At 55.5% G+C, this 27,115-nt stretch overlaps 3 protein-coding genes across 3 annotated transcripts in view; 2 read left to right on the top strand and 1 right to left on the bottom strand.

Annotated features, from left to right (window-relative positions):
* CORO1A (coronin 1A) overlaps positions 1-12,030 on the bottom strand; it is a 32,598-nt gene extending 20,568 nt beyond the window's left edge. Inside the window, exon 1 of the mRNA XM_045072613.1 lies at positions 12,006-12,030. The gene's annotated coding sequence lies outside the window, so the exon portion shown is untranslated. The remainder of the gene's footprint in view (positions 1-12,005) is intronic.
* A 1,198-nt stretch (positions 12,031-13,228) lies between these two features.
* On the top strand, positions 13,229-19,846 carry MAPK3 (mitogen-activated protein kinase 3). The gene is made up of 9 exons (XM_004774037.2): positions 13,229-13,416; positions 14,454-14,636; positions 16,526-16,715; positions 16,901-17,017; positions 17,287-17,401; positions 17,742-17,873; positions 18,057-18,166; positions 18,257-18,411; positions 19,244-19,846. The coding sequence occupies exons 1-8, from the start codon at positions 13,247-13,249 to the stop codon at positions 18,377-18,379; spliced, it is 1,140 nt and encodes a 379-aa protein (XP_004774094.2). The 5' UTR covers positions 13,229-13,246; the 3' UTR covers positions 18,380-18,411; positions 19,244-19,846.
* A 139-nt stretch (positions 19,847-19,985) lies between these two features.
* GDPD3 (glycerophosphodiester phosphodiesterase domain containing 3) lies at positions 19,986-25,987 on the top strand. Its single transcript, XM_004773957.3, has 10 exons — positions 19,986-20,659; positions 20,903-20,945; positions 21,194-21,329; positions 21,420-21,465; positions 21,594-21,712; positions 21,808-21,897; positions 22,270-22,403; positions 24,019-24,078; positions 24,173-24,224; positions 25,800-25,987. Exons 1-10 carry the CDS (start codon positions 20,143-20,145, stop codon positions 25,971-25,973), a joined length of 1,371 nt encoding a protein of 456 aa, XP_004774014.1. The 5' UTR covers positions 19,986-20,142; the 3' UTR covers positions 25,974-25,987.
* Positions 25,988-27,115: the final 1,128 nt, after the last annotated feature.

Below are 27,115 nucleotides of genomic sequence, written 5' to 3'. Positions count from 1 at the left end.
TCACTCAGCATTTTAAATTAACCTGATTTACACTGAAATTTATGAGATTTCTCATTCAAAATTTATTTTATTCCTTCAAACTGTAAAAAGCTGGTACGGCTTTTAGTTTCTGAGACAGCCAACACAACTTTCTATCTTCCTTCTGCAGAAATTAAAAAAACAAGCTTAAATTAAAACAACAAAAACAGTACTTACAACAGTTTCTAGACCTAAACATATCTTGGAAGTTTGTTAATATTTCCCAATTACTCCATTGCAAAATTTTGTATTTGCCTTGCCAACATTCCTAAAACTGGTTTTTCTCTTGAAGCTTCTATTTCAAAGACTCAGCTGAAGAAAGGGAGTATGTCCCCGAAGTCCGGCCTTGACCTTCTGGTTCCATGACTGAGTATGGTGCTAACCTTAGGTACCTCCCTGTCAGAGTCAGGATGACAGCCGGAGAAGTGTAAGAATGGGGGGTCTTGGGGCGCCTGGGTGGCTCAGTGGGTTAAGCCTCTGCCTTCGGCTCAGGTCATGATCCCAGGGTCCTGGGATCGAGCCCCACATCGGGCTCTCTGCTCTGCAGGGAGCCTGCTTCCCCCTCTCTCTGCCTGCCTCTCTGCCTACTTATGATCTCTGTGAAATAAATAAATAAAATCTTAAAAAAAAAAGAGAGAGAGAGAGAGAGAACGTCAGTGGACTGGTAAGGGTGCGGAAAATCTTTCCGAGGAGATGGAAATACTCTAAAAGCAGATTGAGGTAATGGTTGTAGGACTTCATGAAGTGCCCAAAGTCATTTTTCAAGCACACAAATGGATGAATGTAAATTATGCCTCAATGAAGCTGTTTTGGGTTTTGGTTTTTAAAGCAGCCAGGGAGATAGAAGGAAAACCAGCGTGGTGTGAGAGAAAGACTCTGTCCTTTGGAAGCTACAGAATCGTGCCCCTTCAGGGATGTCCACACCCACCCCCTGGAACCAGTGAATATTCGATCTCACAGAGGTAAAAGGGCTTTGCAGATGTAACTAAGCCTGCAGACCTTAAAAGACAGAGAGAATCCTGGATTACCCAGGTGAGGCCAATCTAACCACAGAAGCCCGGAAGAGCACTCTCCCAGCGGGAAGCCGGAAAGAAGTGGAAGAAGAGGAAGTCAGAGATTCAACAGGTTGCCGCCAGCTCTGGGATGGAGAGCTGTGGGCCAGCGAAGGACTGAGGCCTCCTGGAGCTGGCGGCGGGAGGGGGTGTGGTGGGCAGCAGACAGCAGCCAGGAATGGGGCCTCAGTCCTCCCTACAAACATGATGACCTAGATGCCGTTGACAACCTGAATGAGTGGATTCTCCACAGAGCCTCCAGATTCCAGCCAGCCGCCATCTGGCTTTGAGCCTGCTGAATCCCAGAGCAGGGAGACCCGTTAAGCCAACCTTGACTTCTGAACTGCAGAACTCGTGAGACAGTAAATATGTGTGGTTTTAAGTCTCTAAGTTTGTAGTGGCCTGTTAGGACCGCAGTAGAAAGCTAGTAGGATACCTAAACTATAAATCTGATGGCATACCCCATTTCAAACCTTTGTTGCCTAAAACCAAATAGAGTCGAATCCCCTTAGGGCAGCACGGTTGGCCCTTGTGACCTGACCCGAGTCACTCATTAGCCAAAAGTTGCGGCACCTGCTCTGCTGCTTCTCCTCTCCGTCCTGCTCCCTGCCACACGCTGTCCTTCTGTTGGACTAGGCTCAAGCCTCACCTCTTCCAGGAAGACTCTCCTGTGTCCCATAGCACCTTCTGGATAGTTCCATCATTATGATCCAGTATGATAATAATATAGTGTATAATTACACTTACAAAGTGTTCAACGAACTTTTTATGTGCAAGTCCTCCCCACTAGGCTGTAATTTCCTTCAGGGCAGGATCAAGTCCTCCTCATCTTTGCTTCCCCCAAGGCCCCGGACACGATGCTCGAGAAACATTATGTACATGTCCCATTTGTAAGAAGAAGTTTGGTTAACTAATAAAGAAGCTCACTATCGTACAAACAGGTTAGATCCTGAAGTGCTATTCACACGTCGGTTCATTTGTAAGGAAGCAGGGGTTGTGCTTGCATCCCCGAGGAAACATGAAGCCCGACTGTGAGCTTTTTTAGAACAAGCTCCTTTTAACCTCCCTACAGATGTTTTACGGAACACTGTTGTCCACGTCTGTTGCAGATGCCATCCTGCTTCCTTTCTATCTCGAGGTCAGACGTACCTCCTCGAAGCCACGCCTATCCACGGTTGCCACCTGGTTATTCATCAGGACGAAGCCACGCCCATCCACAGTCTCCTGGTTGTCCATCTGGGGGCTGTCTGTGTCCGAAGGCCTTGGCGTATGAACCTACCAGTCGGGAGACTTAAATTTCCACACACAACCTTCACCAAGCCGAACCTGTTCAGTTTTCCTAACTCGTACCAAGCACATGGTCCTTGGAGGCATTTGGCAATCGCTTTTCCTCTTCTCTCGATGATGAACAGCAATGACTCATTTCTGCTGGTTGTGTCATTGGATCTTTGTTTTTCAGGATGGACTTCTCTTGGGGAGAAATGAATCCTGCACACACACGACTCTTTACCATTTTCTCATGACTTATGATGACTTCTTGCTAGCGGCACACTTTCTCCTTAGTACTTCTAACCCTGATGAGAGATGGCAGGGTTCACAACGTTTGTAAAACACCTCCAAACCGAGCACAAACCCAGGAAATACACCAGAGATAATACTGATGCTGAGTAATGCGAAAATGCTCACACACAACCACTAATCCCATCTGTTGGTTGGAGCAGAGCTGGCACGTACCTTTTCCCGGGTACAGCTTGGTTTTTCCCATAAAGGCTTAGGAGCTGAACAAGTGGAGAAAAGTTTGTGCCTCAACTTGAAATTAAAATTGTGTTATCATGTCACAGCACGCACATTTAGAGGCGAACGTTCAAAATGTTCGCCACGAGTTTCCACAGATTGTCGAGAAGGATAAATCCCAACCTGACAAGCATTTTGTTTTCTGTGCTTCCTCTCTGAATCTCCCCTCTGCCATATACAAACACCAGATAGCCTCTGTCTTCGAATCTGTCCTGTAACCTAGAGGAGGCTGTGTGTTGGTAATGGGGTTCAGATTTGTGTCGCCAGCATTGCTGAGCCCTTGGCAGCACTGTCCTTTGCCTCACAAGCACTCACAGTGGCCAAACCTCGGGTACCATCCTGACATCCCGACGTCTACTTCTTCACCCACACTGCACCTGGGGGAAATCATTTGACATCACTAACACCAACCAGGGATGTTATCGGGAAACAGTATAAATAGTCACATTTTATCTATTTTTGTAAATGTCCTCATCAACATCCCAATGTGTAAATGTTTTCGTGCGACACTCCGAAGCTGAGGAACAGGAGGGAATATTTTCTTCTGGCAGAAAAGCCAATCTTCTTACCCTAGGCCTCCCAATTTCTTTAAAAATCTGCCCCTTGGGCTCCTTTCCACACAACTCTTTTCTTGACTCCTTCACTTCAGGCCAATGCACTGTCTCTGGCCTTTGGGTTTCTCACCTCTCTCTTCTACCTATTCAAACCCAGCCCATATCCCAGACGTCCCAATGTTTCCCTAAAGCTATTCCTCTTCTGAACTTCGAAATACCCAGAATCAGACAATTTAGTCACAAACTAGAGGTCTCTCCCTTATATGTCAAGAAATAATTTGCTGTTTGAGGCGTCTGGGTGGCTCAGTCATTGAGCGTCTGCCTTCGGCTCAGGTCATGATCCCAGGGTCCTGGGATCAAGCCCCGCATCGGGCTCCCTGCTCGGTGAGAAGCCTGCTTCTCCCTTTCCCACGCCCCCTGCTTGTGTTCCCTCTCTTGCTGTCTCTCTGTCGAATAAAAAAATAAAATCTTGGGGTGCCTGGGTGGCTCAATAGGTTAAAGCCTCTGCCTTCGGCTCAGGTCATGATCCCAGGGTCCTGGGATCAAGCCCCACATCGGGCTCTCTGCTCAGTGGGGAGCCTGCTTCCCTCTCTCTCTCCCTGCCTGCCTCTCTGCCTACCTGTGATCTCTGCCTGTCAAATTAAAAAAAAAATTAAAAATAAAATAAAGTCTTTTAAAAATGAATCAAAATTAAAATGCTATGTTAAATACCGGTATTTACCTCTACTCCTGCTGGATAATAACATAGCAGTCTGTGAGATTTTTCGAATGCCACAAACTCCAAGAGCGGTAAGAATGGGAGAGAAAATGGTAGAACAGCATTTCTAAAGCCAGTTAATACATGGATATGTAGTAACTGGTTTACCAGGACTGAGAAAAAAAGAATCTGGAGCTGGCCATGGAAAAAATAAGTCCACAGATATCCTTTGCAGAAGCCACAAAGGACACAGAGATCGGCACCTTCGTGCAGGAAACTGGAAGAGCCTTCTGCAGGGAAGCTGGCCAAACCAAGAAGAAAGACCTGAAGACAGTGACATCAGGAGCTCCCTCATGGCCAGCTGGGTCCCTGTGGTGAAGGCCCCAGAAGAAGGCGGCCCACACATGCAGAGCTTCCATTTGGTTTGTAACTATCCCAGACTTATGTATGAACAGACACCCAGGATTCACCAGACCTTTGAGGGAAGCACCCAATCGGTGAAAAGACAGAGGCCAAATGCTTGAGTGGATAAACAAAATATGACAGACGCAAATAAGGAAATATTATTCTTCCTCGAGAAAGAAGGAAACTCAGACACATCCTACAACATGGATGGACCTTGAGGACCTCACACTAAGGGAAATAAACCAGTCACAAAAAGCCAGATGCTACGTGACTCACCAGTCAAATTCAGAGACAGGAAGTAGAAAGGTGGTTTCCAGGAGCTGGCGGGGGGCGGGGGACAAGGGAACGGAGAGTTGCTCTTTCATGGGGACAGAGTCTGAGCCGGGGAAGACGAAAGGAGTCCTGGGGGGCCCCTGGCGGGCTCCGTGGGCGAAGCCGCTGCCTTCGGCTCAGGGCATGATCTCAGGGTCCTGGGATGGAGCCCCGCATCGGGCTCTCTGCTCCACGGGGAGCCTGCTTCCTCCTCTCTCTCTCTGCCTGCCTCTCTGCCTAGTTGTGATCTCTGTCAAATAAATAAATAAAATCTTTAAAAAAAAAAAAAAGGAAAGGAAAAAGAAGAACTAATACATACAGAATGAATTTCCAGACTGACAGGGCCCAACAGGTTGAATGGAAAGAGATTCTTTTTTTTTTTTCTTTTTTTTTTTTTTTTAATTATAATCTCTAGGCTCTGGGTCTCAAGGCTCTGAGATCAAGAGGCACATGTTCTACCAACTGAGCGAGCCAGGTGCTGTGGACCAAGAAGCACTGGTACACGGGGGAAGACCCCGGCATTCTTCCTGAGAGACAAAACAGTCTTCTAATTGTCACAAACCAGAATGGGACTGGATTTCTGAACAGTGACAACAGGAGCCAGAGAACAGCTGTGCGCTCAAAATACCGAGGACAACTGATTTCCAATCTTGAATTCTCTACCCAAGGTATTAAACGAGAAAGTAAAATAAAGTCTCCTAAGAATGCACCCCGACTTATCAAAGTCCTAGGGAATGCACCCACCAAAACAAGGGATAAAGCAAGAAAGGGGAAGATACGGAATCCAGTAAAGGAGGGATCCAACTCAAGAAAACCAAGACCTTCCAGTAGGTGGTAAATAGAATTCTCCAGGAGACCGCTACACAGCGGGCCTGAAGAATAACCAGCTGGAAGCAGGCCAGAGGGCTACAGAGAGGCGTCCTTAAGAAAATAAAACCAATAGCAAATCTAATGTGTTTGAATGTAATGAGATATTTATACCTCAAAGCGGAGTTCAAGATGGAACTAGTGTTGTACACACAAAGTGAACAAACAAAACAGGAACAAACATAAGCGTTTAACTCAGTGGCCGGGAAAGGGGGAACAAAAAGTGCAGGAAAAGAAAAGTCATGGCATGGTTCAGAGGTGAAGAGCATTTGCATATTAACAGTGATGGGAACTGGGAATATCTGTGTAACCAATACAGTATGTGATACAGTAACATGGGGGGCGGGGAGTGAAGGTAGGAAGTGTAGGAAAGAGAAAATCGTTAAAGCCTCAGCTTCCAGGATAATCAGAGGTAATGTCTAGAAGCAAAAAAAATCAAGAAGCAGCAATATGAGCATGCTAATTCTAAAAAAGATTTTATTTATTTATTTGACAGAGAGAGCCCGCACAAGCGGGGAGGGTGGGGGGCGCGATGGGCCAGAGGGAGAGGGAGAACCAGGCTTCCCGCTGAACACGGGCTCAATCCCAGGACCCAGATATCAGCCAGAGCCAAAGGCAGACCCTTAAACCAACTGAGCTACCCAGATGGCCTAACCTCTCAATTTTAAAATGGGCAAAGGACTTGAAGAAACATTTCTCCAAAGATGATGTACAAATGGCCCCTTGAGCACACAGCCATTAGGAAAATGCAAATAAAAACCACAAGCCACCACTTCACACCCACCAAGATGGGTATAATAAAAAAGACAAATAATAAGGGCGCCTGGGTGGCTCAGTGGGTTAAGCCGCTGCCTTCGGCTCAGGTCATGGTCTCAGGGTCCTGAGATCGAGTCCCGCATCGGGCTCTCTGCTCAGCAGGAGCCTGCTTCCCTTCCTCTCTCTCTGCCTGCCTCTCTGCCTACTGTGATCTCTCTCTGTCAAATAAATAAATAAAATCTTAAAAAAAAAAAAAAGACAAATAATAAGAGGTGAGAAGAGAAACTGAAGTTCCCGGTGTTGATGAGCATCTAAAAGGGTACAGTCCCCACGGAAAACACTGTGGCAGTTCCTCCAAAGTTAAACACAGTAAAAAAAAAAAAAAAAAAAAAAGTTAAACATAAAGTTACCGTGTGATCGAGCAATTCTCCTGAATATATACTCCAGAGAACTTATATGTTCACACTAAAACTTGTACAGAAATGTTACAGCAACATTATTCCTAACAGTCAAAAAGTGGAGGAATGGGGCGCCTGTGGGTTAAAGCCTCTGCCTTCAGCTCAGGTCATAATCCCAGGGTCCTGGGATCGAGCCCCGCATCTCTCTGCTCAGCAGGGAGCCTGCTTCCTTCTCTCTCTCTCTGCCTGCCTCTGCCTCTCTGCCTGCTTGTAATCTCTGCCTATCAAATAAAATTTAAAAATTTAAAAAAAAAAAAGTGGAGGGCTGGGGCTCCCGGTTTCTGCTGGGGTGGGGGTCTCGTGGGCCGTGGGACAGAGCCCCAGTCTGGATGAATCTCGATAACATGCTAAGTGAAGCCAAGTCAGGTGGAAAAAGCCACATACTACATTATCCCATGTGTAGGCAATGCCCAGAATAGGCAAGTCCACAGAGACAAAAAGCAGATTAGGGGTTGGCAGGAGCTGGAGGGAGTGAGGGAACAGGCAGTGACTGCTAATGGCTACGGGGTTTCTTTCTGGGGTGATGAGAAGGTTCTGGAATTAGATAACACGACGGTGGCACAACCTTGCAAATACTACAAATGAGTGAATTGTACAGTTTAAAATGTTGAATTTTATGATATATAAATTATAACTGGATAAAAAGCGGGTTTCAAGGAATGAAGTATATTAATATACAGAACACAGATGAATCTCAAAGAAGTCAGACACTCCACAGTGTATGATTCCATTTATAGGAAATCCTAGATAAAGCAGATAAACTAGATAAACTAGAGTGTCAGAGGGGCGCCTGGGTGGCTCAGTCCGTTAAGCCTCTGCCTTCAGCTCAGGTCATGATCCCGGGGTCCTGGGATCGAGCCCTGTCGGGCTCCCTGCTCAGTGGGGAGTCTACTTCTCCTCTTCCCTCTGCCTCCTTCCCCCTGCTCGTGCTCTGTCTCTCTCTCTCTCTCTCAAATAAATAAAATCTTTAAAAAAAAAAAAAAGAACAAAAACTCAGCACCCCTATGAAGCAAGGACTGTATCCTCTTTTCCAAATGACAAAACCAAGGAAGCACTTAAACCGGTAACGGGTGACAGTGTTCAAACTTGGGTAGGCTGATTCCAGAACATGTGTTTTTCTTTTTCTTTTTTTTAAAGATTATTTATTTATTTATTTGACAGAGATCACAGAGCCACTCAGGTGCCCGTGTTTTTCTTTTTTGTTTGTTTTGTTTGTTTATTTGACACAGAGAGAGAGAGAGAGCGCGCGCGCGCGAGCCGGCGCACAAGCGGGGAGGGATAAACTAGCCCTTGGGAGGCACTCCGCTCCCTATCCAATTTGGCCACTGCACCCCTCCCCCAGCACAAAGGAACTCAATAAATTCGTGTTGAAATCCTATAACCCAAGAGTCTGCAGGTAATAGGAGTACCCCTCATCTCTCCACAGTTGTGGGACGTGAATTCACAGAAGCAGAAGGAGAAGGGACCCTGACAGCCCCCACCGGGCTCGTCACCACTCTGCGTCCCCTCACAGTGAAATCTGCAACGAGGAATTGTGTGGCAAGTTCCCCTCGAGAAAAAAACACCGCGAGGGAGGCCGATGGGGAGCAGATATTTCAGACTGGGGGTTCGGGGAAAGGCTCTGCGTGGAAGAGAATAAAATATTGGCCCAATACAAGGGAAGCAGTACTCCCACCACACTCCCACGGGTTAGGCTACATATAGAAAATGGCATATTCTATTTTGGATGCTTCATTTTAACAGGAACACAGTCAACCCTGAGCTCATCTAGAAACGCGCTATCCCAGCTGCTGAAGGCTATGGGCAGCTCGCCATAAATACTCAGGCCCCTCGTTCAAAGATTGTCCACCGAGACCAAAACACTACTGGATGCTGGAGTGAGTTGGAAAGTCAAGACGCCCGCACTGCTACGGTCAGGACATTATATGACTTAGCAGGGAGGGAGGAATGGGCACATCAATCAATATAATGCAAATCTGACATTTGGTCGAAGACAGAAGAAGCAGAGATAAGGCACACGCAGCAGGAGGATCCCTGGAAATGCCTCAGGAAAGGGTGGTCTTTGAGCTAATTCTGGAGCTGGAAAGGATTCCTTTTACTGAAAAAGCCGCGCTGCAGAAGGAGCATCCCTAAGAGTGGGAAACAGCGAGAGCCGCGGTGCCGAAGCGGGAACGTGTATGGTTTTCAGGCCAGGGAGAAATCAGTTTGGCTAACAGAGCAAGAGGTTCATCTAGAAAATGAGTCCAGAAAGACAGATTTGGATCCAACTGAGTAGGGCCTTGGAAGTTTGTCAAGGAATTTGGACTTTATTTGGTACCTAATGGAGGAATTAAGAAGTTCTAATCAGGAGCGCCTGGGTGGCTCCATCGTGAAGCGTCTGTCTTAGGCTCAGGTCGTGATCCGGGCATCTTGGGATCGAGCCCCGTATGGGGGCTCTTGGCTCAGTGGGGAGCCTGCTTCTCCCTCTCTCTCTGCATGCTTGTGATCTCTCTCTCCGTGTCAAATAAATAAATTAAGTAAAATAAAACGTTAACATTTAGGCAGCGCTGATGAAGGGATATACAGAAATTCTTTGAAACATTTTTGCAACTTTTTGGTAAATTCTGAAATTCTCTAAAATGTTAAAAAGGAAAACAATTAAAATACACAGTTGGGTTTTGCGCCACAGTAGCGATGACGGCCCCAGGGACTATGACGGTCACAAAATGGCAAGGAGTTGGCTGGACAAACGAGACGCGACAGGGGCCGGTGCTGGGAGCAGTGGTGTAAGTGCAGCAAGCAGTCTGGAAGACAAACTGGTTCCAAATAACACGGACAAATCTTGCTGGATGTGAAAGCCTCCGTGAGCCTCCAGGTGAAGCTGTCTGACAAACACTGAAACTTTGCAAAGGGAGCTAAAGAGAAAGGCAATAGCTCGGGGCAGAGATTTCCGTAAAGGAAACAGCTGGGGGTGCCTGGGTGGCTCAGTGGGTTAAAGCCTCTGCCTTCGGCTCAGGTAGTGATCTCAGGGTCCTGGGATCGAGCCCCGCATCGCATCAAGCCCGATGAGCAGGGAGCCTGCTTCCTCTCTCTCTGCCTGCCTCTCTGCCTACTTGTGATCTCTGTCTGTCAAATAAATAAATAAATATTTTAAAAGATTTTATTTATTTATTTTTGAGGGAGAGAGAAAGAACACAAGCAGAGGCTGGTGCCAAAGGGAGAAGCAAGCTCCCCGCTGAGCAGGGAGCCCGACGAAGGACTCGATCCCAGGATCCCCGGGACCACAACGCCAACCAAAGCGGGCTCCCCATAAATGATGAAAAGCGTTCGGACCCGTGTTCCTGCACATTGGCTGCCTTCTCAGCTTGTGTCCACGGCTGAAGCTGCTGAAATGGGAATGCTCCCTTGCGCTCTTCAGACGTTACGCACTTGTTACCCTGGGCAAACTACCCACTGGCCGCTCTGGTGACCTTGACGTCACAGATAAGAACTGGGTTAAGCCTTAGTCTGGGTAGATCCAGAGGACAGAACTAAGCCAATGGCAGCCAATTGGAAAAACCCTTAACAGTGCAGTGAGCTGTTTGGAGAGAAGTATTCTGAAAGCTCCTTCCAACTCAGTAGTTCCCTAAGCTTCTGGGTTTGTGTATTTTTTGTTTTTTTTTTTTTTCCTGTTAAGTGTTCATAGCATCTACTTCATATGGCTGCCGGAGGACCACGGGCCACCGAGGACACACAAGTGCCCGGCGCAGAGGAGCGGCTCCGCTCCATCTGCCGTCATCAGACCGGGAAACCGACGAAGAGCCCCACGGAAGTACCAGCCTCGGCCACTAGAGGGGGCCGCGCACCGCACTCCCTCGAACCGCAGCCGCGGCGGGCGGGGGGCTCCGCTGCCCGGCCCTCCCCCTGCCGGGAACCTCGGTCCGCGCGGAAAACCCGGCTCCACGTGCGCGCCACGGCGGCAGTATGCTCTCCCACCGCTGCAAAATGATCTGGCAAAAGTCCCTCCAAGGCTTTGACGGCTCACCGCGTCACAGCCAAACTCCCCGGGCCTCCCTCAGCCCGGCCCCAAGCGGCCCCTCCCGCCTGAACTCCCGGTAATCCTGGATCCTGCGGCCGCGCCGGGCCGGCGAGCTGGGTCTCTGCGCCGGGGCTCACGCGGCTGCTCCTTGACGCCTCCCCTCCAGGCCGACCTTCCCAGACCCTCCTGCTTTCTCCCCCATGCAAATGCTACCTCCTCCTTAACTCTGGTCTCACTTCTCCAAGAGAGATCTCGGGGCGCCTGGGGGCTCAGTGGGTTAAAGCCTCTGCCTTCGGCTCAGGTCATGATCCCAGGGTCCTGGGACTGAGCCCCGCATCCGCATCAGGCTCTCTGCTCAGCGGGGAGCCTGCTTCCTCCTCTCTCTCTGCCTGCCTCTCTGCCTACCTGTGATCTCTATCTGTCAGATAAATAAATAAAATCTTAAAAAGAAAGAGTGACCTCACCAACCCTGAGCTCACCCACCACACAGGACATCCATTTATCTTGTATTACAATGATTTATTCAAGGTACACGTGCATCTTTTCATTCAACTAGATTAGAAACTCCATGGGTAGAGACCTCCATGGGTAGAGACCAGAGGGTCATCTGTCCAGGGTAACGGAGCGAGTCAGTGGTAAAGACAGGATTCGAACCCAGGAAATCCAGAGAGCTCTTGCTCTTACCCACTAATTCACAACCACATAGTAATCTTTCATCAGCCACAGTGCCTAGCTCAGAGCTTTGCACACAGTTCGACTTGACAGCTTATCAAATGAACAACTAAAAACAAAACAAAAAAGACAAAACCAAAAACCTCAAGCATTGATCTAATTAGCATCTTCTAAACCTTCACTGACTTGTAGGCTATTGGGAACCAGCAGCAACTCGGTCTCATTAATCTGCATTAGAGTGCCTGGCTGTAGATCTAATTATGAGTAATTTCAGAATCATAATTACTGTTCCATTTGGGCTCTTGATCTGTAATGCATATAAGGATCCACTCCTAGCTTCTAATGGATTAAAAAAACAAAACAAAACAAAACAAAAACAAGCAAACAAAAAAAACCCCAAAAAACAAAAACATAATTACTTACTGAAGCCTGGTAGGTGTGTTTTGTGAAGCTTCCAGCTCACATCTTCTCTGTGAAGTGAGGGGGATGGACTGGTGGTCCCGGAGGGCCCTGTCTTCAGTGGCTAACAGTCTATGAATCTGGGAGAGTGAACGGAATTACAAAGAGCCTCTGCCTCGGTGTCAGAAGATATCGTTTTGAGTCTCAACTCCCCAACACAGGTTCCCCATCTGTAAAATCTGATTCCTCTAGTCAAAAGTCCGAATGTCTGAGTGCCAGCTACAGGGGGGATACAGCAGCCCCTGCTTATTCTGCGAAGAAAATCCGATGACACCTATAACGGGTTGTCCTAGGTAAGAAACCCAGGGGGTCCAAGCATGGTGCGCACCGCAAGGTCTAGTACCCAATCAAAAGATGATGATCTGGCCAGGATTCCAGTTATGCCAAGTCCAGACAACAAAAACGGTACCTATTCTGCTGTTTTGGAAAAAAGCCTGATCGTGTATTTTAGCCAAACCTAGTCAACCCTGCAGGCCGCTTTCCCACCTTTCTGGTTCCAAGGAAAGGTGGGCGGAGGCTATCTGTCCTCACTTCGGGCCCTGTCCGGTTGCTGGCGGAGGCCGAGTCCCTAGCCCAGTCTTGCAGGCCTCTGTCAGACAGCCATGAGGCCGGGGGTCTGGACCTGTGGGCTCTCCAGCTCTTAGTCACCAGCCCCGGCTCAGGCTTCATTCACTGTCCTCATCTGTGAAAGGCAGGCCCCTTGGGTAAAGAAGCCATACCGACCGGACCGCTTTGCCATCGGGCCGGGCCTGGCTCAGGGCGGCCACACCCCAGAGGGCTGCTGAGGGTTCCCTTGGGGTTCCACGTGAGCCCCGGGGCCACATCTCGGGCTGCAGCAGAGCGGGGGGCCCAGCCCGGTCCCCACGCTCGCGCACACTTGCTGGGTGGCTCTGGGGAAGGTCACCGGGCGGCCCTGCCGGCTGGTCTGCATTCGACGGGAGGGCGCGGACCGTCTCCCGACCGCCCTGGGAGCCCCCGGGCTGCCTGGAGCGGCCGGAGCGGGCGGGGTATCGGGGACCACGGCCGCCACAGCGGAGGGCGCACCGGGAGCGCGCGGGCGCAGGTCACGTGGCGGGCGCGGGGGCGCGCGGGGGCGGGGCCTGGCGCGCGCCGCTCCGCGGGTGGCGGGGCGGGCGGGAAGGGGCGGGGCCTCGGGCGGGGCGGCCGAGGGGGGCAGGCGGGCGGGCCGGAGGGGAGGAGTGGAGATGGCGGCGGCGGCGGCTCAGGGGGGCGGGGGCGGGGAGCCGCGGGGAGCCGATGGGGTCGGCCCGGGGGTCTCGGGGGAGGTGGAGGTGGTGAAGGGGCAGCCGTTCGACGTGGGCCCGCGCTACACGGAGCTGCATTACATCGGCGAGGGCGCGTACGGCATGGTCAGGTGAGGGGGCGTTCCGGAGGAGGGGGTCGGCGGCGGGGGCCCGGGAGCGAGGATGCGCGCCGTCTGGGCAGGGGAGACGTCCAGGGCCCCGAGGAGGCGGGGGCTTCGTGGGGCTGGGGGGCGTTCCGCGGAGGGGGCCTTGGGGTGCTTACAGGAGGAGCGGCGCCTGTGCGTTCTAAGGGAGGGGGCTTGGGGGCCAGAGACGCGACCATTCCGTAAGGCGGGGAGGGACATCTAGGTGTCTGCGGGGGAGCGGGGGGGACCCTGAGGGACCTTAGGAACGCGGGATGAGGCGGAGACACTGAGTATTCTTAGGGAGGCGATCCCCTTAGTGAGGACCGAGCGAAGGACCCTACTCTGGGGAGAGGATGCCTCGGATTCTCCCAGTGAGGCCTGCCAAGGAGTTCAGGAGAGAAGAGCAGAGCTCAGGGCTGGGCAGGGTAGGGCAGGGCTTTGGACCTGCGGCCAGGGGCCCAGGGAGCCGGGAGGGGTCCAGGAATGTGTCTTGCAACTTTCCGGAGGGGTCTGTGAGCTCTCTCTCGTGCCCACTGTGTGCTCCGGGCCTTTGTTCATCTGGGAACAGCTCTCTTGCCCAGGTGCCTCGCCTGACACCGGTGTCCACCTCATCCCTCCGATCCTGTCCCTCCTGGCCGGCTCCTCAGTGTGTCTGCCTCACTGTACCTCCTCCACTCACCTCCCACTCCCTGGACCTGTCCTGGGTTGAGAGAGCCCATCCTGGAGAGGGGAGGCTGAGAGGTCAGGGCAACTAGAATGCACAGGGTTGAGGAGAGGGGAAGTCGGTGAGCGGTCAGTCTCTTCCTCTGTTTGTGAAGTCACTGAAGGGCCGCCCGGCCCAGCTTTCTCCCTGGAGATCCCAGGCCTTCACAGCAGGAAGGAACCAGCATTGTTTATGACTTGGCCAGAGTCCCCTACTGCTCCCTCCCGTCCCTGCTCAGGCCTGGGTGGGGCCACCAGGCCTGGACTCCCCCCCCCCCCCATGTAAGGCCACACCAACATCTCCTCTCTGGCCCTCTCAGCTCAGCTTACGACCACGTGCGCAAGGTTCGCGTGGCCATCAAGAAAATCAGCCCCTTCGAGCATCAGACCTACTGCCAGCGCACACTGCGAGAGATCCAGATCTTACTGCGCTTCCGCCACGAGAACGTCATTGGCATTCGGGATATTCTGCGGGCGCCCACCCTGGAAGCCATGAGGGATGTGTATCCTTCACCTTGGCCAGATGGCTGGCCAGGCATGGCCTCAGAGTTGGGCTGGGAGAGAGCGCTGGCTTGCTTTCTGTTTCCTTCTTCCCTGCCACACTCCAAAACAAACCCAGTAAATGAAACTTTCCAGCAGGAAAGAGACCACAGGCTGTAAGAGTGCTGGGAGGCCCGAGGTGAATCCTGGCTTGGTGAATCCTGGCCTGCGGCAGCCAGGCCATGTGCCCTTGGGCGAGTCTGTTCTCCGTGCTGTGCCTCATTTGGGGGGGGAGGCGGGGAGGGGTTCTATGGGACCTTTGTCTTTTGACAACTGCAGTTCTGTGACATGACCCGGCCTCTGCCCACAGTCCCTGTTTAACAGACGATGATTCTTTCCTCTCCGGGTCCCCAGACTGGAAGGAAGGCAGAGAGGAGGAAGACGGCCCGTGTCCGAGGGCCTGCTGTGAGTGAGGGCCAGCCAACGCCAAGCGCTTTGGCATTTCTTCCTCTCTCTCCCAGCTGCTGTAGGAGATCAGTCTCACCAGCTCCATTTCAAAGATGGGGACACTGAGGCTCAGAGAGCCTGAACTCATTGGCTGCTGTGGCTGCCTCTTCTCACCCTCCCCCAGATGAGAACTTTCTCTGACACTTCCTGCTCAGGGCCTCACCCCAGTCACCTGTGGACTTGCACTTTGCCCAGGGAGGGACAGCCTCGCCTTTCCCTCCCCCACCTCCCACCTGGCCCCGCTTCCCTAGCTGGGCTGGTCGTCCACTTCCTGCCAGGCCCTGCTGTCAGTGGCTTGCAGCACCCGTGGCCTCTCCCCACCCGCCCGCCCCGCCCCCAGGCGGTCCCAGTTCTTCACCCAGACGTGGGGATTTGTGCGGGGTATTTGTGCGGGGTGTCGGCGAGCCCCCACCCACCGCAGGCTGTGGGCAGGAAATCTCCACACTCGCCCCCCAGCTCGCCATGGGACCTTCAGCGAGTCACTGCATCTTGCTGGGCCTTCTCTCCTGTCAAACAAGCAGGATTGGTCCAGACTCTTCAGAAGGCCCTTTCCGGGGCTGATTCTTAAAAGACAGTCCAGATGCACCGTTTCAGAGACCCAGCAAATGGCATTGATTTACTTACTTACTCACTTACTTAACGTATGTTTAATCTTTGTTTTCTCCTAAAATACAAAAGGACATGTACTCCTCCATCTTCTGATGTGTGGCCAAGCCCTCTTGAAGGAGGAGCGTGCTGTTGGGAGTTTTCTCATTTGTCTTGCCCAAAGCATCCCCATAAGGCAGGCGTTTATTTTTAAGCAAACATTTATTGCATGCCAGATGGCGGTCGCACTATCTCATTGAACGCTCTCCACAGCCGTGTGGCTCAGGCATTTCTAACAGCAACACTAGTCCGTGTTTGCTGAGCACTTAAAAGGTGCCAAGCCCTGGGCCAGGCTGGCTGACATAACGGGTCATCTCACCGAATCTTCAGGACTGCTCTCTAAAGAACCATGCTTTCCCCTGCTTTCCACATGGGGCAGTGGAGGTGTAGACAGGTTCAGGTCCCAAGGCCAGTGAGCAGGGATTGGCGGGGGAGAGGGCGGCTCAGACAGCCGCAGAATAAACCCCAGGGCTGTTGCTCTTAACTGCGAAGCTCTCTTGCCTCCTAGTTTTCCCAGTAGGGAAACTGAGGCCACAGATCTGAAGTACTCTCCTTCAGTGCCACCACCCGAGGTGTGGCAGAGGCCCTGAGCCCAGGGGCTGAGTCTGGGCCGTGTACAGTCTTGGCACGGGCTGACAGGTGCATCGAGTCTCAGGGGCAGCGGCTGGAAGGGCACATGGAGGCTAGCCACCAGAGCCTGTTCTTCTTAACCAAGTGTCCCCCACACCCCCGCTCCGGGGGTCGACGGTGCCGCCCTCAGCTACATTGTGCAGGACCTGATGGAGACCGACCTCTACAAACTGCTCAAAAGCCAGCAGCTGAGCAACGACCATATTTGCTACTTCCTCTACCAGATCCTGCGGGGCCTGAAGTATATCCACTCGGCCAACGTGCTCCACCGGGATTTGAAGCCCTCTAACCTGCTCATCAACACCACCTGCGACCTTAAGGTCAGAGCACTGGGTGCCTGTCCCCTCCTCCCAGGGCTCAGGGGCTTCCAGGTGACCGGGAGCCCCCTTGAGTAGAACCTCACGAGCAAAGGGAACAGCGCGGGCTGAGACGTGGCGATAGGACTGCTTGGGCCTTGGGGCTTGGGCCTTGGGCAGCGACCTTAGCAGCCTGGGTTGGCTTCCAGATCTGCGATTTTGGCCTGGCCCGGATTGCCGATCCCGAGCACGACCACACTGGCTTCCTGACAGAGTATGTGGCCACACGCTGGTACCGGGCTCCAGAAATCATGCTTAACTCTAAGGTAGGGGGACCACCCACGCCTGAAGGGAAGGGGCCAGGTCCCAGGAAGCCCTGGAGCCACCTCTGAACCAGGCATGACCCCCACGATCCAGGCCTTGTCACAAGACTCCAGCTGTTAGGCTCTGGAAGGAGGCCGCGCATTAGGTCCTCCAGGCCTCTGCCCTCTTCCTTCCTGCTGGTTTTGAGTCTGGATGGAGCAGTGGCTTCGCCCAGACAGCAGGGCCCTGTTGAGGCCGGCCCAGGAGCCCACTGCTTTCCCCTCCTCCCCAGGGCTACACCAAGTCCATCGACATCTGGTCTGTGGGCTGCATTCTGGCTGAGATGCTCTCCAACCGGCCCATCTTCCCTGGCAAGCACTACCTGGACCAGCTCAACCACATTCTGGGTGAGGGGAGGCCTGGCCAGCTATGCTGGGGAGAGACTAGTGGGAGGTGAGGTTTCCTTAGAGCCCTCCTGCGGAGCCCCTCCAGCGTCTCACAGGATTTCAGTGAGACAGACACAAACCCCCTTCCACAGATAGGAGACAGCAAGGCTACACCGCACCCTTCGAAGGGCTCACATCAGGACTTGAACCCGGGGCTGCCCACATCCAGAGCCCTTGCCTCACAATAGTACAGGCTGGGCCATAATGATCAGAGCTCATCGGTGCGGACTCTCGGTTTGGGTCCCTCCCGTTCCTGGACCAGAGAGGAGGGCACTCACCAAAGCCCCTGCCTTACCCACAGGTATCCTGGGCTCCCCGTCCCAGGAGGACTTGAACTGTATCATCAACATGAAGGCCCGGAACTACCTGCAGTCTCTGCCCTCCAAGACCAAGGTGGCCTGGTCCAAGCTTTTCCCCAAGTCCGACTCCAAAGGTGAGCAAGACACGGGGGCTGGTACCGGACAAAAGCTCGGGGTGGAAGAGGGCCCACAGGCCAAGCCACTGCCTCAGTAGACAAGACCCTGGGCACGAGAAGTGAAGCAAGTTCCTCTGCTTGGAACTCCACTGGGAGTTCCTCCGGCCCTCTCTCTGACCCCCGACTCCTTCTCTTCCCTAGCTCTTGACCTGCTAGACCGGATGTTGACCTTCAACCCCAACAAACGAATCACAGTGGAAGAAGCCCTGGCTCACCCCTACTTGGAGCAGTACTACGATCCAAGTGATGAGGTGAGCCGGCCGTCAGCAGGGGGCGCTGGCGGGGGGGGGGAAGGTGGGTGGCCTTGGGTCCTGGCCGGAGTCTGACCTCTACCACCCCAGCCAGTGGCCGAGGAGCCTTTCACCTTCGACATGGAGCTGGATGACCTACCCAAGGAGCGGCTGAAGGAGCTCATCTTCCAGGAGACAGCCCGCTTCCAGCCTGGGGCGCGGGAGGCCCCCTAATCTGGACAGACATTTCTGTTCCCAGGGGCCTGGTGAGTGCTCCCCACTGCCCATGCACGGGTTCACCCCGATACCAGTGTGCCCAGCACACCCCCGTACAGTCACCGGCTTGTTCACGCCCACGAGGCAGGTGCATGGTGGCAGCAGACAGGCTAGAGCCTGCCCAGGCCACAGCTGGGGGCCCCTGCTTCTTCACACCCTCTTCCTCTCTCGGTCCCGAAAGTCCCCCACCTGGCTGCACCTCTTCATCCTCCTGGCCCTGTGGCCAGAGGTCCCTGAGGGTCCCTCTCCCCGATCTGAAGACCAGAGCCAGGTTTTGGCTCCCCAGTGTGGGCAGAGAGGCAGATGGGGCGGTAGCTGCTCTGGCAGGAGCTGGCAGTCCCCGGCCCCGCCCAGATGCCAAGTCCCTCGCACCTGGTGCCCGGGTCAGTGGTTCGCACACCCGCCCACACGGCTCGCCTTCCTCGAGTCTCTGTTCTGTCCTCCGGGCCAGCTACCGCCCACTGAGAGGAAGGCAGAGACATTCCTGCACTCCAGCTCCAGCCCTGATGCTTAGTAAGACCCATGCAACATTGTGCAAGACTGCTCAGCTCTCTCTGCCTCAGTTTCCTGGGAGAGCTCTTAGGACGAGAGCAGACACAGAGCCCTAAGCACTGTTGTCAGGGGTTTGTATGTATTCACTCTCTGCGTTCTCCAGCTGTCCCCTGAGATAGGCACTGAGACCGCCCCCCCAACCCATGTACACTTACCAGAAGACCAGGCTTGTCCTGGGCAGTCACGAGGAGGAGATGATGGAGGCCGAGGTCAGGGCTCCGGCTCTCTGGTGGGCGCTGACAGTTCTTTCCCACCTGCCTTTTTGTTTAGGCCCGGCCTGCCCCTCTCCTGCCTGCCGGACTGTTAGGAAATGGACCGCATGCCCCGCCCCGACCCCCCTGGAGCCCTGGGCAGGGCAGAGGGTGCGCCCGGCCACCTTCCCCGGCTTCGCTCTGGCCTCCTGCTTCAGGCCGGCCGAGGCTCCCTGTGCCCCACCTCCCCTCCGAGGACCTGAGGGGCTTGGGTGGCTCCAGAGCAGGTTGCCCTCTGCTGCTTGCCTTCGTCTGCCCCTGCTCCCCCAGTCTCCGGTAGTTCTGGAACGGAAGGGATCTGGCCACCCCAGGACCTACTGAAGGCCCCCGGTGGGGGTCTGGGGAGGACGGGGCCTGCGGAGTAGGGACTCGGGGCAGCCCTGACCCGTGAACTCCCCACCCCATTTTCCCGGAAGGAATATTCCGAAGGCTCAAGGGCTAGTGTCCATGAGGAGCAGGGCCCAGGCCTGAACCCCCTCCCCCAAAGCCCCCCCGTCTAACACCCCTGCTGCCTCTGTGTGTGGGTGTCCAGAAGTGGAGCGGGGACGCGAGGAGAGCCCGGCGCCCTCACCCACCCCTGCGCCTGTATCTAATATATAAATATAGAGATGTGATTATGATGGCCATGGCTCCGTCTGTGTCTGCCGACGCCCCCACCATGACTGTTGCTTAGAGGACTGCCGCACCTGCCTGGCCGCTTCCCAGCTGTGTGGTTTTACACACTTCTGGTGACCACTGGCTCCCCAGCTGGCCAGGGTTGTAGATGGGATTGTCAGGAGCGCCACACTCCTGCACAGCTGGGGTCCATTCGCCCTTAGTCACTGTCCTCTGCCCTTCCTAAGGGCTTCCCGTCCAACTGGCTGGGGGTGATTCGGGGCTGACTCAGGGACATCCTCCTCACCCCCGGATTCTCTGAAAATGGCTTGGGGCAGCCTGTCATATACCCCAGCCACAAGCCCCTGTGGCGGGGAGGGGGAAGCTTGTAGCATCCCCAGGGGCAGTGGGGGCCTGGTTTCCCCACAGTGTGGCCCAGGGGAAGCAGGGGTGCGGGGGGCTGGGAAGGGTCTCAAGGTCGGAGAGCCAGAGCTGCGGGAAGCTTCCCTCCCGCCTCTCCCGCATCCCCAGCCGAGCCCTGCAGCCTGGCCCCAGGCCAGGAGCAGGCTCAGCAGGTCCCAGGGGTGTGGTGGCGACCAGTGGCGGAGCCAGCCTAGCCCGGCCAGACAGTCCGCGGAGGTAGTACAGTCCATCAGGAACAGCGGCGTTCACGCGGCGGGAGCCCCGAGAGGCGGTGAGGCCATGAGCGCTGTGCTGTACTATGCTCTGGCCGCCCTGGGCAGCTATGTCCTGCTCTCCGTCTTCTTCCTGCGCCGGCCTCGCCTGCTGCACACACCCTGGGCGCCAGCCTTCCTGCCGCGCCTGGGGGCCCACCGAGCAGGTGAGCTGGGCACAGGGAGGACCAGAGAATGGTGGCGGCGGGTGGAGTCGGGAAGCAGGATGCCAGGGTGGCCGGCCGGCAGCGGGAGAAGCCCTGGCGGCAGGCTGTTACAGAGGCAGAGCCTGGGGCGGAGGAGGAGAGTGGGGTGGGGGGGGCCGGACGCGGAAGGGGGAAGAAGAGGCAGGGGCTGGGGGGGGGTGGGGGGGGGGAGGACCCTGGGACCCACCCCGTTGCCCTGCACAGGATCCGGAGAGCGGCTGGAGCACACCTTGGAGGCCATGGAGAAGTGAGTGTGTGCACTTGCCCCCCAGGCTGCGCAGTGAGGTGGGCCCAGTGGTGCACTGTGTGACACCCGGGGGCACCACTCCGTGGTGGTCCACGTGACCGAGGCCCCCTGGAGGTGTGTCGCGCAGAGCCTGCCCGGCCCGCAGCGAATTCTGCCCCGCACCCCCCCCCCACCTCCCCACTGCCCCGTGGGCTGACCTGCCCCTTTCCTGGGGCCTCCGTCCCCCGCGCTGACCTTCGCTCCCACAGCTCCATGGCCCAGCGATCCGACTTCCTGGAGCTCGACTGCCAGCTGACCCGGGATGGTGTGGTCGTGGTGTCTCACGACGAGAACCTGTCTCGCCAATCAGGCGTGAATAGGGACGTGAGCAGCCTGAACTTTGAGGTTGGCCTCGCCCTAGCCCCACTACTATACCCAGAGAGCCACCATGCCTCCACACGTGCCTTCTGGTGACGTCCCCCCTGTTCTCCCCAGGAGCTGCCCCTCTACAAGGAGGAGCTGGAGGTTTACTTCTCACCAGGTGAGAGCGTGACCTTACCAAGGGGGGTCATGGCCTCAGCCTCCTGCCCTCTCTTCTTCTCCGGGACTCTGACTCTCCTGCCCGGTCCCAGCCATTCCCTTCTGACCCGTCCCGCACAACCCACCCAGGCCACTTTGCACACGGGACAGACCGGCACATGATGAGTCTGGAGGATGTGTTCCAGAGGTTCCCTCGGTTGCCCATGAGTGTCGAGATCAAATCGGTAAACGAAGAGCTCATTCACAAGGTGAGGCCGCAGACGGGGGTGGCCGGGGGGCCCGGGGCTGGAGGGAGGCCTGACGCCCCGCCGCCCCTTCCTCCTCCTCTTCCTCCTCCTCGCAGGTCGCGGGCCTGGTGAGGCACTTTGGCCGCAGTGAAATCACCATCTGGGCCTCAGAGAAGAGCTCGGTCATGAGGAAGTGCAGGGCTGCCGTGAGTCCCTGCGCCTTCGCTGCTCCAATGGCCCTTCCTCCCAAGAGCCGGAGGCTGCAGGGGCCTAGGCTGGACAGGTCTGGGGGGCTGTGGAGGAACTGGCCCTGAGCAAGGTCTCAAAGGGGAGGATTTGGAGAGGAGAGGTGCTGGGGAAAGTGTGAGCAAAGGCGTGCTGGTGGGAAATGGGGTGGGGGCAGCGGAGGGCGCGGGCAGTTAGGCCTAAACGCTGGGTCAAGCTCACACTTTTGATCCTGCGGGCACTAGCGCTTCCTGAATGCCCAGCACTGTTCCCCCCTGGAGCCTGAGGCTCCCGTCTGCTTTCCCAGGAACAGACTGACTCCCCGCCCCCCGCCACTTCTCCTTGCCCCCTAGAACCCCGAGATGCCTTTTGCCTTCACGATAAGCCGGGGATTGTGGCTGGTGCTGGTGTATTATCTGGGCTTGCTGCCCTTCGTCCGCATCCCGGAGAGGTTCTTCATCTGCTTCCTGCCCAGCATCATCAATAGGTACTCACAGTGTCCCGGATTCCCTCCTGCATCTCCCCTCCACCCCGGTCCCCCCGATGCTTCTGTCCTCAGATAAAGACCCCCTCCCACCTCAGGCCTCATGACGCAGGGTCCCCAGCTCCCTGGCCATCCTCAGGGATGACCCCCAGGGTCCTCTGAAGACTGGCTCTCAGCGAGCATTCAGGAATACCAAGGTGGGGGGGCCGGAGGGGACACAAACCCCTGGAAACTCTATGTGAATGTGTGTTGAGGTGGAAGGAGTCTTAGGACAAAGTATTCACTTATTCATCCATTCATCCAACAATTTTTTTTTAAAGATTTATTTATTTATTTATTTGACAGGGAGAGATCACAAGTAGGCAGAGAGGCAGGCAGAGAGAGAGGAGGAAGCAGGCTCCCCGCTGAGCAGAGAGCCCGATGCAGGTCTCCATCCCAGGACCCTGGGATCATGACCTGAGCCAAAGGCAGAGGCTTGAACCCACTGAGCCATCCACGCACCCCACATCCAACAAATTTTTATTGAATGTCTGCTCTGTCCTAGGTGTGGTTACACTAGTAGATAAGATGTGGGTGGGGTAAGGCCCCCCTGAGCTTACAGTCTGGCTGGGAGACAAATATTAACCAATTATAGTATCATTCTCTGATTCTTGAAAGGAAAAGCAAGCTTCCTCCTGCTGGGGGACCAGGGTTAACAAAGTAACAGCTGGGTAAAGTCCCACCATTTGGAGACTTCGCCAGCTCTTAAGCCTGCGCCCCCCCGCCCCCCGGCTTTCTGAGTGCTTCCCTCTCCCCTCTGCTGGCCTGAGGGAGGCTCCCAGCCAGCCCTCACAGTCCTTTGCTACAAAGACATCATTAGACCACAGATCTTGGTCTTTGTAACTTTTATACCCAGTCTGCAAAGTGTCTTCATATCCTTTAGTTGATTAGAGCTTTACTTTGCGGCAACCCAGAAGTTAGAGGAATCGGGACCCCCACGTACCCACGGAGAATCTGAGGCTCAAGGAGACTCTGTAATTTGCTCCCAGCCACACAGCTGGAAGTGCAGGACCCGAGGTTGCCTGGGTCCCACTCCACAGCCTGCGCTGGCTAGTTATATAAAGGGCCTCCAAAGTCGTCCCCGTGTTATGTGCTGTGTTATGCCCTATGCCCCCACCCCCACCCCCGGCAGCTATGTCCTGCTCTTCATCTTCTTCCCGCGCCGGCCTCTCCTGCCGCACACGCCCATCAGGGCACGTAGCAGACGCCTTGAGCGTTGTCTGGCTACGGGAAGCCAGTGGGTCCAGTCAGGGGACCTTCAGACTGTGCAGCCAGCTTGAGACCCAAGCTGCGTTCTGGCCTTGGCCCTAGGGCCAACACCGGTGGGCTGTGACACCTTGGGCAGGTCCCTTCAGCTCCCCCAGACTCAGTGTCCACTTCTGTAAAATGGCCAGGAGGGGGCGCTTGCAAAGTGTGAGGCCCGGGACGTGGGAGTGGACTCTCGCGGATCAACCAGGGACCTGTTCTTTGGGGCACCTGCAAAGTGGTGCCAGGGTATCCCTGGTCAGGGGTCACCACCGCCCCACCCCTGCGACAGAGTGAGATGCAGGGGAGTGACCACGACACCACCTCTCTGCAGGACCTACTTCCCATTTTCCCGCCCTGGGCTGAACAAGCTGGCAGCTGTGGTTTCCAAATGGTAAGGGGGTGAGAATGCTGGGTGGTGTGTACCTGTGGAGACCGCCCTGCCTGCTCCCCGCTCGTCATGGCCTCCGCCCGCCTCTCCCTACCAGGTTAATCATGAGGAAGAGCCTGATCCAGCACCTGGAACAGCGGGGAGTGCAGGTGAGGCTGGAAGGGCCAGACCTTAGCAAGTGGGGGGTCACAGCCCGGCCACAGTTCTGCCGCCGACTGACCGCTCACCTGAAGTCTTAGTCTCTTGGTCTGTGAAGGGGGGGTAATGGTGTATTTAACTAGTACCTCCTCATGGTGTGGCCAGCGCTCGCCATTATCATCATGACGGTGGGGTGGTGTATCGCACCTGCTGTCCCGATTCCTGATGAGAGGGGGAGCAGGGCAGGGGAAGGACCGGAGAAGGGCAAAACCAGCCCGGCCTGCTCCTCGCCCCTCCCCTGGGCATCCGCTTTGACCTGAACTAGCAGACCCTTGTTGAGAATGCACTGTGTTGCGGGCCCTCCCCTCCCAGGGAGCTCACCATCAAATCAGGGGCAGAGGAAGGAAGTGAGGCAGACAATCGCAGGGCACCGAGTGGACAGAAAGGAAACAGCGCTGTGGCCGGTAGGGTCAAAGGAAGCCTTCCGGAAGAAGTGAGGAGCTGGCTCACAGGGAGCGGAGAGGGAGGGCGTCTCCAGCAAGAAGCTGGGCATGTGCGAGGGCTGGGAGAAGCCGGAGGCCAGGGCCCTCGGGGGCAGGCCGCAGTGTGAGGGCTGGGGAAGGCAGCGAAGGGTGTGGCAGGCGGCCTGGGAGCATCCACAAGGAGCCCGGACTCAGCCTCGAGGAAGGGAAGCTTCTGAGGGCCTGAAACGGGAGAGGCTTGATCCAGTTGGGTAACCCAATTAAGGGTCACTCTGGCCACCGTGTGGCAAAGCAGAGCCTCAGGAGGCAGATGCTGTCACTGCCAGGTGTCGGGTGTAGGTGGCAAGCAGGGGGACAGGTGGGGGAGTTGGCAGTCAGGCCGGGACTCCCCCGCCCACAGGAGGGTGATTAGCACCCCCTCCCTCCCCCGACTCCGAAGGTTGCACCATCATTCCCATTTGTCACGTTAAGAAACCGAGCAGTCCGGTGACTTGCCCAGGGTACAGATACCACATGTTCCCACCTCCATGCCCACAAGAGCAGACGCGGGCGACAGGGAAGACCCCGAGCAGCAACCGACTGGGGCAGGCTGGGAGATGCCGGCGTGCTGGTAGATGTGCCGCAGCCGGCTTTGCAGCGGAAAGGAAGAGGGGGCTTGGGTCTGAGCGACAGACGATTTCCCTAGAGCAAGGTGCACGTGCTCTCACCTTGCCCAGTTTGCGGCAGCCGGCGTGAAATCACTGAGCAGAGTTTGGGTGGCATTTCCACCTGACACGCCCAACAGACGCGAGTAACCTCCAGAGGTCATTACCATTACCCGTACGGAATGGTAACATGCAGTAAAATAACTAGGAAGGGAAGAGTTTGGAGTATTTATTACCTTCGTTTTTAAGATCATGATTGAATTACAAGTTTATAGAATTTAGTATTTCATAATGGCTGTGTTTAATAACTAGCTTGTGAAATTCCTGGCGGTCTCACAATCCACCCCAGTGTCCCAATGCCGGGAGCTCCCCACAGAGGAGGAGCGCTCCCCCACCATCAGATGCACAGGGAAGTTCCAGGTAAACTGTGTCAAACTGTGAGCCCCTCTGTCCCACCCAGGTGATCTTTTGGTGCCTTAATGAAGAGTCGGATTTTGAAGCAGCCTATGGCCTGGGGGCCACCGGCGTCATCACCGATTACCCCACAGCCCTGAGGCGCTACCTGGACAACCACAGAGGAGCTGCCCAGACCTCGGAGGCCCTCACCCTCTCCTCTGTGTCTCTTCCCCAATAAAGGTCGTCTTCAGAGTCACGTCTTGGTGTTTGGGGGGGCACAAGTGGGAGGAGATCCTTACCTAGTTGCAAGATGGCAACTGAGGGCCAAAGAGGCCAGCCAAGGGCCAGAGTTTGGGGCCCTCACAAGCCTGACCCACTGGTTGCACCGCATTCCAGACCCAGAGTAATGCCACCACACCCTGTGCCAATCTGGCCTCCACTCTCCTCAGGAATGTCCCTTGCAGGAAGGAGCAAGGCCTCCTGTCCCTTCAGAGCCATGGGTTCCATTCTCCTGAGGCCATGAAGAACCCCAGGCACACAGCAAGGGACTTCATCTGAGCCTGCGGACCTCCTCACCAGGCTGCAGAAGGTAGACGTGGCCTCAGAGGCCGAGTCCTCGGTGCCTGGCTCCTGCCTCAGCCGGTCCAGCCTTCCACTCCTGGGTCTAAGCCAAAAGTGGCCCCAACCTCCTCAGCCCTCTCCAGCCCTAGTACCTTATTCACTGACCAAATCGCATCGCACAACAACTGTTGACTGCTCCAGGCCAGGCAGCATCCTGGGGCCAGGGCAGGGAGTAGGAGGAGTCTAGCAGGGTAGATGCCTGCGTAACCTAACCGAGCCTGCAGAGGCAAGGCCACCAAAGGCGGCTTCCTCGTAGGGAGGATGCTGGGCAGTAGGAACGGGCTTGCTCCGAGGCTCTGGCTCCCAGAGGCCTAGCGCAGACGGGCACCGTTCGCTCTTCTGTTCTGAGAGCCTTTCCCCGGTGCCTTTTGCTAGGGCGAAGACCGTGGAATCCGACCCAAGTGAATCCCAACTTTGCCCCTTCCCAGCTGGATCCCTCGGGAGAGCTGCCGGGCCTCTGTGGCCTCCGCTGCCCCGGAAAACGGGGACAATCGCGCAAGCCGCCTCGTAGGATCGCGGCGGGGATTCAGAGAGTGGGGCGCGGGCGGCGGTTAAACGCGGGTGATTACGGCTATCATCTCCCCGGGGGCGCGTCCGGACACCGTTCCCCCCCCAACCCCGCGCCGGGTCTGGCGCCGCAGAGCCGGGCCCCTTCGAAGCCCGCGGGAGGCCGGACGCGCCCCCGGACCCAGGCCGCGGGGCCGCCCCGCCGGGTTGCGGGGCCGCAGCCGCATTTCCGGGCGGGCCGGAGCGGGGAGG

The sequence above is a fragment of the Mustela putorius genome, unplaced genomic scaffold (genome assembly GCF_011764305.1).
Source record: "Mustela putorius furo isolate JIRA1106 unplaced genomic scaffold, ASM1176430v1.1 tig00004039_pilon_pilon_pilon, whole genome shotgun sequence".
Lineage (NCBI taxonomy): Eukaryota > Metazoa > Chordata > Mammalia > Carnivora > Mustelidae > Mustela > Mustela putorius.
Note: the sequence above shows the minus strand (reverse complement) of the source record. Positions and strands in the feature narration are given on the sequence as shown.

Excerpts from the sequence above, each read along its gene's own strand:
- MAPK3 (XM_004774037.2), top strand. The coding sequence starts at position 13,247 with ATGGCGGCGGCGGCGGCTCAGGGGGGCGGGGGCGGGGAGCCGCGGGGA. Across the intron at positions 17,402-17,741 it reads CCAGCTCAACCACATTCTGG|GTATCCTGGGCTCCCCGTCC; the intron begins GTGAGGGGAGGC and ends CCTTACCCACAG. Across the intron at positions 17,874-18,056 it reads CCCCAAGTCCGACTCCAAAG|CTCTTGACCTGCTAGACCGG; the intron begins GTGAGCAAGACA and ends TCTCTTCCCTAG.
- GDPD3 (XM_004773957.3), top strand. The coding sequence starts at position 20,143 with ATGGCTTGGGGCAGCCTGTCATATACCCCAGCCACAAGCCCCTGTGGC. Across the intron at positions 24,079-24,172 it reads GCAGCTGTGGTTTCCAAATG|GTTAATCATGAGGAAGAGCC; the intron begins GTAAGGGGGTGA and ends TCTCCCTACCAG. Across the intron at positions 24,225-25,799 it reads TGGAACAGCGGGGAGTGCAG|GTGATCTTTTGGTGCCTTAA; the intron begins GTGAGGCTGGAA and ends TGTCCCACCCAG.